Source organism: Oryzias melastigma, unplaced genomic scaffold (genome assembly GCF_002922805.2).
Source record: "Oryzias melastigma strain HK-1 unplaced genomic scaffold, ASM292280v2 sc01564, whole genome shotgun sequence".
In the NCBI taxonomy this organism is placed as follows: Eukaryota; Metazoa; Chordata; class Actinopteri; order Beloniformes; family Adrianichthyidae; genus Oryzias; species Oryzias melastigma.
Window position 1 is genome coordinate 1 of NW_023418146.1, and position 9,542 is coordinate 9,542.

The 9,542-nt window shown below is 39.9% G+C and overlaps 1 protein-coding gene across 1 annotated transcript; it reads right to left on the reverse strand.

The window, feature by feature from the left end:
- Positions 1-1,062: 1,062 nt before the first annotated feature.
- LOC112140244 lies at positions 1,063-3,998 on the reverse strand. The gene is made up of 5 exons (XM_024263162.2): positions 3,263-3,998; positions 2,467-3,165; positions 2,261-2,368; positions 1,352-1,401; positions 1,063-1,173 (listed from the first exon to the last, which is right to left on the reverse strand). The coding sequence occupies exons 1-5, from the start codon at positions 3,339-3,341 to the stop codon at positions 1,063-1,065; spliced, it is 1,047 nt and encodes a 348-aa protein (XP_024118930.2). The 5' UTR covers positions 3,342-3,998.
- Positions 3,999-9,542: the final 5,544 nt, after the last annotated feature.

A 9,542-nucleotide genomic window follows, 5' to 3' on the forward strand; every position in this document is an offset into this window, starting at 1 on the left:
ACAAACATCTGGACATGTGTGTGTGCGGTACTGGTCCAATTGAGATATTTTAGACTGTAATCCATGCACATGATCTGTTTCCAGCTGTTGAAAGCAAGGTTACTTTTAAGTCTTTACATGTAGTGTCCCCTGAAGACACATTTCCCTGTTTTGTCCAGTACTTCACTCAGTCAGTGTTTAATTATTTGTTGTCTGAAGTGGTAAATTTGGGGTTTGCAAACATTAACCTCAAAGTTCCTCCAACCCGCTTTCAGGCTCACCACAATATCTCTTTGTTGCATTATTTCTGCTTAGCTAAGACTGCAAAAGAAGTGAGCAGCAATGTACGAGGTTACATAATTTGAACTTTGACATATAATCTCTGCCTTTTTCTGACTTCTCAGAGACGTTCTGAGATGGAACAGTCCATCAGGCGTTCGTCCTGCGTTCAACAGAAAAAGACCATCCATCTACGAAAGAATAAACACTGTACAAAGTAAAACAAAAAACAACATTACTTTAGGGAATATTAAAAACACAGTAAATAAATATCAGAAAACAAATTAAGGAAAGTTATGAATTTGGGAATGCAGATGTAAACAGGTTATGAGTCTGGATTTAAAAGCTGAAAAGGAGTCAATATTCTAGAGGTCAGGGGGGCTCTGATTTAACGGGAACAGCCAGCACGTTAAAAAAAAAAAAACGAGTTGGGGAAACGTCAAAAAATGATACAGAGGGGGCCCAAATCATACTTCATATATGACGAGTTAGGAATTCACTAGGTTAGGGTAGTGGTACCGGGATGAGGTACCAGTCCGGTCCACGTCCTGGTACCAGACTGATGGAGACAGCAGGAAATTACTTTGTGTGATTTTGGTTCTTTGAATGTAAAAATGAAAGTTTGCATGTGTATTCATACAGTCAGTGAAGTAAAATGGATTTTAATAAAACATTTATTAGTTGAATACAAGACAGTTTTACAACAGAACTAACAGAACTTTGCTAAAATACAAAATATTTAATCTGATTTGCAAAAGACACTGATTCAGAGTAAATCTGACATTCATATAAACAAGAACCAATCTACTGTTTTATGCTGGAGTACACAGATTCACTGATGGTGTCTTTCTTCTGTCTACTTGATTTGTTGGTCTTTTTGTGCCTTAAAGCAGCGTAATGGAGGTCCTCTGTCTCCTGATAAACACATGAACACATGACATGAAATTACTTTGACACGAGTATCAACGTCAGGATTAGAGTTTAAATCACAGAAGTTTATTTATACTTTAATATGCTGAGCAGCAGCAACCGTTCTGCACATTAACATTGCTATATCTACCATGAACTTGGTTGTTGTGAACTGAACTCTCACCTCTACATTCAGTCCTGAAGCATCAGCAGACCTGTTCTGGGGATCCGTTACTGTAAGACATCAACACAACTTTCTTTAGGAAAACCCATGTCTTTCACATAGTCAAAATCAAATCAATACCAAAATTTCACAGCGTTTATTTATGACTCCATTGTGTTCTGATGGTAAAAATTCATTCATTCATTCATCCTTTTGTCCGCTTTTTCCCTTTCGGGGTCGCGTGGGTGCCGGAGCCTAACCCGGCTACTGATGGGCGAAGGTGAAGTTTATCCTGGACAGGTTTCCAGTCCGTCGCACGGCCATGGTGAAAATGTGGATGGTTTATTAAACAAATACATTTAAAACATGTTTTTTTTTGTTTGAAATTTGTTTGTTTTGTTCCATTGTGGTCTATATTCGCTAATCTAGTGAGCATCGATGCACGCTAGAGAGACTTGATTTTGGATTTAGTAAATTCGGACAGCACTATAAAATGGCAAATGCACAATATAGTGCACTATATAGTGAGTAGGGGGGAATACGGACATGGTTTAAAACTTTCTCGTTTGGGGCTTCAGTTTAGTTTAAGGTTGGATTTGATGTGTGTTTTTGTTTTCCTCATCTGAACTGGCATCTGGTTCAGAACTGTCCAATATTGGTCACCATTTTTGTTGTATCGCTAATGTTAGGTTGAGGGTGTGTATGTGGAGGGGGAGCTCTCAGAAACTCTGAGAAAACAACAATTGTTTTTTATTTTTATTATTATTATTGGCTTAACAAAGCATAGTAGAAAAAAAATCACCAAGAATGCTTTAGAAATAGCACAAAAGATGTTTGGAGTGGTACTTTAAGAATACCAGAATTCTCTATTCATCAAAGCTGTTTTCATAGTAGAATTTTTTGACATGGAAAGAATTAAAGCTCACTCACCCTTGGATTTGCAGCTCTTTGTCTTGTGTATTATGTAAGATGTGAGGAAGATCAATGAAGCCGTCAGAACTCCACTCAGGAAATACACAAATGGAGGAAAACTCCCGTCTTGTGCTGTGACAAATTGAAAAAAAATTAGGAAATTTTATATTTTAAACAAATATATAGTTTTCAATCATATTATTCACTTCATGAAAAGTTCTCACCAACTGTGAAGTCCAGTTTGGTCCCATTTCCAAACAGTATGTGTCCACATGAGACAACAGCACAGTAGTAGATCCCAGCATGAGACTCAGTCAGGTTCTTCATAGACAGCTCATAAACACAACTGTGTGTTCGTGTGTTGATCTTTCCCTCACACTGATCATTCCTGCCTCCATGAGTGTAAATGAGTCCTGGATGAGAGTCTTCAGAGTCTTTGAACCAGTAAACTCTGTGTTCTCCATCACAGCTCCCAGTGTGTACTGTACAGTTCAGAGTCACAGAGTCTCCTGGATGGATGTTCTCAGAGGACGACTGATCCACGGAAGTCTGGATGTAAGAAGAAGAGTTCTTCACATGGACACTATAGCCCTCCAAAAATGTAAGTGCATGAGTGTAAGAGCTGATGCAGTAGTAAGTAGCAGAGTCTGACATTTCCAAATTTGAGATCTTCAAGTGATTTCTGTCTTTGTCTGTCTCCAGTTCAAACCGTGGATCGTTCTTGAAAGGATCCACAAAAGATCCATTTTTCTTATAATTAAAAAATTCAGACATGAGTTGTGGTTTCTGTCCCAAAGGTTGTTTATACCAAAATAAGAAATCTGCCAGAGCTCCTTGATGAAAACATTTTAAAGTCACTTCCTCTCCAACAAGAAATGACTTAAAATGTAAAGATGCAGACGGTTTCTGAGCCCAAGAAAAACCTGAGGAGAAAAATGAACAAACACACATTTTCATATTTAATCTTTCAGCTTTTGGCATTCAATCTAACAAATCAAAGTTCCTAAAGATGAAACTCACCCACTGTTCCCAGGAGCAGACATGTCACACAGCCAGCAAACACCAGAGGAGTCATTTTCTTGAACCTGCTGAAGCTCATCACTGAGACAAAGTAGTTAGTTCTCTACTTTTATCTGTCAGGACTGGAGGTGATCGGCCAATCAGAAGTGACTGAATGATCACATGCTCTTTATCGTCTCTGGTCATCTTTTTACATTAGAGTGTCATAGTAGAAAATATAAACATAAAGTATGCAGTGTTGAAAGATGCGGTTGAATATGAGAACTGAATCTTTTTCAAGATAATTTGATGATACTTTGTAAAAGGAATGGTTCGTTCAACTTTTAACATCAAAAACTGTTTGTGGTTTTATAAAAAAAAAAACATGATTCTATCGCTTTAGAGTAATAGTAGCAAAACATACAACATGATGTGGAAAGGAGGGATAACAGAAGTCAAGTCACATCATAAACACCCAATGTATGACCTGTTATAGTGTTTCCAGTGGTCTTTTTATTATGATCATGAAGATTTTAGGCAAAATGTAAAAAAGCCTGTTTCATTTTCTAAGACATGGTTTTTGTAGAGACATAGTTGTTGATCAACAATTTTCCTCAAAATTCTGGGCAGAACTGTTAGCGCATAGTAAGTCTGTACTCAGTTCCCATCATCTATAGCTATCTTACAGCCCCTCACAACCAAAAACTGACATAGCAGTGCAACAAATAAGGCAGGCAATTTTGGACCTATCCAGCCGTACAGTTTTGATCCAGAATCAAGCCTAGACGAAGAAAAAGACGTTCATGGATCTATTTGTCTACAAGTGGATGGATCACATTGGAGTGGTGAGGGAGCTTGTGGACTGCAGATTGTGGTTTGCATGTCACAACTATAAGCTTTTTGAAATCTGCTCCTTCTTTACCACCATTTGCTCAACAACAAGGAAAAGGCCCTTTTGTTCATGAATCTGAGGTTAAGTTGGCAATACTTTCCTCTTCAGCACTGTAATTCCCCAATTGTTAGAACACACCCGCTTGTTCTCCTTTTCAAGAAGGCGAACTCACCAACAAAGACAGTCCAATTGCATCCAGAGACTTACGGTACTCAGGAAGGATTTCTACCTTTTGGGACCTTGCCAGCAGGTAACTGGTGACTTGGTAACATCAACTGGAGTATTGGGTATTCCCACCCCAGAGTCTCCAGCCTCTGCTTATTCAACAGAAGGCATGCAGGCAAGTTTGAGGAAATCCTTGAAGTCTTTCTTCCACCACCCGACAATATCCACAATCAAACTCAGCAGATCTCCACTTGCACCAAAAACAGTTCAATCAGAAAACTGCTACCCCTCCTGAAGTGTCGGATAGTTTGCCAGAATCTGTTATGATTTGGCTTGCAGGGAACAACTCAATTGCAGGAATAACAACAAACATGGATGCATCAAAGTCCCACTGACTTATTTGCAAGATACATAACTAAAGGACGTAGACACGAGACTCGGTTTCACACAAGACGAGTCAAAACACTGAAGCTGAAGGAGAGTTTCTTGAATACTATGTGGTTAATTAGCTAAGTGCAGGCAGCTGTGACTACTTAATATGATCCACCACTAACTGGGTGAAGTCACAGCCAACATGCACAGATTTCAAAAAGACAACAAACAACATTCACCCAAGCAAAATATGACAGAATCTCTTCTATAATCTTTCTGAGGTGCAGGGTGGCTCACCAGAAACGATCAGGATTTAACTTGCAGAGAAGAACTCAATTGAAGGAAGAATACCAAACAAGGATGTAGTAAGGTTTAAAGGATTTATTTGCAAGACACACGACTAAGGGACATAACAAACAGGATTTTACACAAGACAAGCCAACACTGAAGGTTGAAGGAGAGTCCCTTAAATAGTGTGTGGTGGATTAGCTAAGTGCAGGCAGCTGTGACTGCTAAAGAGAACAATTACATTCAAAGTCAGTGTCAGTGAGGATCCACATATGCACACGGAGAATATGCAAACTCCAAACAGGAAGGGATTTGAACCAGGACCTTCTCGCAGTGAGACGAGAGTGCAAGAATCACCTGCTGCCTTACTGGCATTTATCCAGTTAGCAACATTTACATAATAAATAATGTTCCAGATGACTATAAATTATAGTGTTGTAGTCAAATGTAGCAAACTATGTAGATGAGATGGTAGTTATTCTTCTACAAGACATTCTTTGGAGTTAGACAAATGGAGCTCTACCTATAGTAACTGATGGCTGGCTCTGAAACTCCACTCTTAGTTTAGTTGGTTCATTTAACCATACATGCATGCCAGGTGTACCAGACCATTCACATGGTTTGACCCACTTTCAGAGTCTGAGACTTCCGTATCTTGTCTAAATAATCTCTTCTTTGGATCTAAACAGTGGGTGGGTTAAAACCAAACAAACAGGAAGTTGGTCAGAATGATCTATTTTTAATTTGAGTTGGTAAATCTATTCTGTTCTTTGTTCACCAACTGTCTGTAAAAGTATTATTGAATAGAGCTACATTATAAATTGGCATTTAAACATTTTAATCATATTGAGCTCTGTTTGAATCTGTGATTCAGCACTGGTTCTTTGGTTGCCTGCAGTTCAGGGACCCTGTGGTTGGTGTCAATTTTATCAATGACCAGATGAGGGAATCAGGCGCTCTAAATCAGGGGTGTCCGACTCAATCGCACAAGGGGCCAAAATCCAAAACACACCGTAGGTCGTGGGCCGAACATTTATTGAACACTCTAAAACTACATGTTTTAAAACTTTAAAAATTTAACTTTTTAACATTACTATGAATAAAACAGCAGAAATATTATTTCAGAAAAAAAATCAACAGAAATCTTAAATAACTTTCAATATTTTTTTTCCATAAAAATAGATTTTGTCATAATTATACAAGTTAGAAATGAGCACTAGATAACATCGGGCCATTAATGTCAATAACATAAAAGGATCTGAAGGGCCGAGTAGAATGACCTGGAGGGCCGGATCCGGCCCCTGGGCCTTGACTTTGACATGTGCACTATGTGGTTGCAGAGTTGCAGGATGGAAGGACTGTGTGTCACTCAGGGCTTGGTCTTTCATCATAAGAAAAAAAATGTGTTTTCTCGTGGTAACGAAATAGTAGATGCTATAATCACAAAAAAAAAATAGTTTTTTTTTTTAGTTTTTTTATTTGGAAAAAGCCGTTCTCAGCTTTTGTACAATAATATGAAGAAAATTACATTTAGTGAGGAGAAGAGGTGCCTTCATGGGCGGTCTGTTGGGGGGTTGTGATTCATCATACTTCCTGTTTATGTGAGATATGTTTTGAGAAAAATGTGAGTTAATCCCAATGGGTAAGGCTCTGAAACTAGGAGGTTGTTGGTTCAATTCCATGATTGCGTCATACCAAATTATCTGAAAATTGACCCATTGACAGTAGGCATTAAGAGGGACGATTTTGGGGTTAAACCACTAAATAGTTCCTGAACATGAATGAGGCTGACACTCCCCATTGGCCAGAACGATGAGTCAAATGCAGAGAATTAATTATGAAGACCAGACATGTGATGACTTACAGATTTAGAAACATAGCTAAAACTTTATGTTGGAGACCACAGAGGGAGCTGAGAATTTATGAATGAACTAATCAGATCTTACAGTGTCATAAACAAAAATACAGAAAAATAACTGAATAAAAGTTCACAATCATTATTGGTTAATATATTAAAACAAGAAGGAAGAGAGAAGTTTTTAACTGAAACATTTGATGATAAAGTAAATAATATTTATTCACACAAAAACCACAATGCTAAGTGCTGACACATACAAAATGACACTGGATTGTTGGGAAAGAATAGTCACTAAATCTTATTGGCAGCAGAGGGCGCTGTAGAGTCCTCTGATGAGATATGCAGAGATGATGGCACCTGGTGCATTCTAGTGGAGGGAAACTCAAGACTAATGCAAAGCAACACCGTCCACATCCACTTCTTGAGCCCACTTTAACAGGGTTGCTGGAGCCTATCCCAGAATCACCAACTAACCTAAGAAGCGTATTCTTGAAAACAGAGAGGGCCCTGGTGGGATTCTAACTAAAACCTACTCACAGTGATGAGAGATTGCTAACCATTAAACCACCACAACAGTATCAAGAAATACACAAACGGCATCACCAACTCATGCAGTAGAGATGAAGGAGTGGGTCAAAGAGGAGGCAGGTAGGCAGGTCCCACGCAAAAGCCTCAGTGAGCAAAAGGCGGAGTTTGAGACGAGCCAAAACAAGACGAGTGAGAGAGCTGCCAGGCTGAATCTAAGGCTGCAGAGAACTGTCTGAGTGGCTACATCTACTAATTGTGTTTCAAGTCTAATTTCTGCATTCTTTACAATAGCAGGTTCATATTGGGTCAAATGTGTAGCAGCTGAGTATACCTCTAAAACACTGGAGACATACATACAGACTACAACATCACAGATGCATTAGTCACTCACACATATATATGCACACAGAGTTCCCACATTGGTCTTATCTTTACTGCTACAATATAAAACCATTGTTGTTTGATTAGTTAAGTACTTCAAACATATATATATAGGCATGAAAAAGTCTTTCATTGTGCATCAACTTTAACCCTTAACCCCAAAAAGAAAAAAAAAATGATCAAAGAAGTTTGTTTTTTTTTTCATCCGGCGTATTTCCTCTAAAGGGACATCAAAAAATTTTCTGGTTACTATCTGGTGCGCACCAGTTAACTAACCAGAAAAAAATGTATATTTTTACTTCCATTTTTTTCTTCAATGTCCCTTTAGGGCCACCGTACCTTCACAATCAATATTTTGTGCTAGCAGGCAGTTAAAGGGTTAAAAAGGTGATCAGAAGCACAAAAAGAATGAATTCCTTCACCGCCACGCGGTACTTTCATTATAACTTCTTCACATCTGCAATCACAGCTTCTGTCCCTGCAGGTTTGTTCAGCTGAACGTTGATGTGGCCTCGCTGTTTATCAGACCCGCCTTCCTGTCTTTTTAGCTTCTGAGAATCAAGTTTCCACTGGTGGAAACTTCTGCTGCGTACATCTCACCACCTTCACCACAAGAGTTGAGCACAAACAAAAGTCCACTACAGTCTCAAAGAACTAACCCGATGGTTAAAAACAGCTTAGCAACAGAGTGGGGGGTGGGCGTTAGCAAAACCTCAGCTTCTGTTTTCAGTGTTGCTCTATGATGCTGCAGTGCATTCTATTGTCACTGCATGTTACTTTGCCTCAGCCTGACACACAAAACCATTAAAGAGTCACTGTAAATACTAAAGATGACATAAACTAAAAACATCACGAGTCCACCAGAGTCACCTGAATCTCCTCACAGGGCATAAGGGTGCAGAGTCAGGGACTTATATTATCTGACTTTCCTGGATCTGCAAAACTCCAACCAAAACCTTTAAAACATTCAAATGAAAAACAATTTCAATTCATACCTATAAAAAATGAAGGATTTTAACATTTTGCTGACCCAGCCAGAAAGGCCAAGTGGCCCCATATAGTTTAAATGTGGGCTCCACCTGGGTTTGCCCACAATGGCTTAAGTGGGGACTCAATGGGTTAGCTCGCTATGCTAGCCTGCCACCCGGTGGACAGCGTAACATGCTAGCGAGCTCTGCTGTAGCGAGTTCTGCTTTATCAAGCTAGCCATCTCCTCTTTAGCGCACTAGCGAGCTCCGTTGTATCAAGCAAGTGAGCTCTCCTGTAGGGAGCTAGCAAACGCCGCTGTGGCATACTAGCAGGCTCCTCTGTAGTGAGGTAGTGACCTTGTATCAAGCTAGTGAGCTCATCTGTAGCAAGCTAGCAAGCTCTGCTACATTGACCTAGCAACCTCCCTTGTATCGAGCTAGCGAGCTCCACTGTATCAAGCTAGCGGCCTCCCTTGTATTGAGCTAGCGAGCTCCGCTATGGCGAGATAGCGAGCTTCATTTTATCGAGTTAGCAAGCTCCACTATATCGAGCTAGCGAGCTCCACTGTAGCATGCTAGTAAGCTGTGCTGTATAGAGCTAGCAAGCTTCTCTGTAGCGAGATAGCAAGCTCCACTGTGTCGAGCTACCAAGCTTAGCTGTATTGAGCTAGCGAGCTCCGCTGTAGCATCCTAGTAAGCTGTGCTGTATTGGGCTAGCATGCTTCTCTGTAGCAAGATAGCAAGCTCCACTAGCGACCTCCCTGGTATTGTGCTAGCGAGCTCCACTGTATCGAGCTAGCAAGCTCCTCTGTAGCGTGCTAGCGAGTGCGCTGTAGTGAGCTATGTAGC

Excerpts from the sequence above, each read along its gene's own strand:
- LOC112140244 (XM_024263162.2), bottom strand. The coding sequence starts at position 3,341 with ATGAGCTTCAGCAGGTTCAAGAAAATGACTCCTCTGGTGTTTGCTGGC. Across the intron at positions 3,166-3,262 it reads TCTGCTCCTGGGAACAGTGG|GTTTTTCTTGGGCTCAGAAA; the intron begins GTGAGTTTCATC and ends TTTTCTCCTCAG. Across the intron at positions 2,369-2,466 it reads CAAACTGGACTTCACAGTTG|ACGGGAGTTTTCCTCCATTT; the intron begins GTGAGAACTTTT and ends TCACAGCACAAG.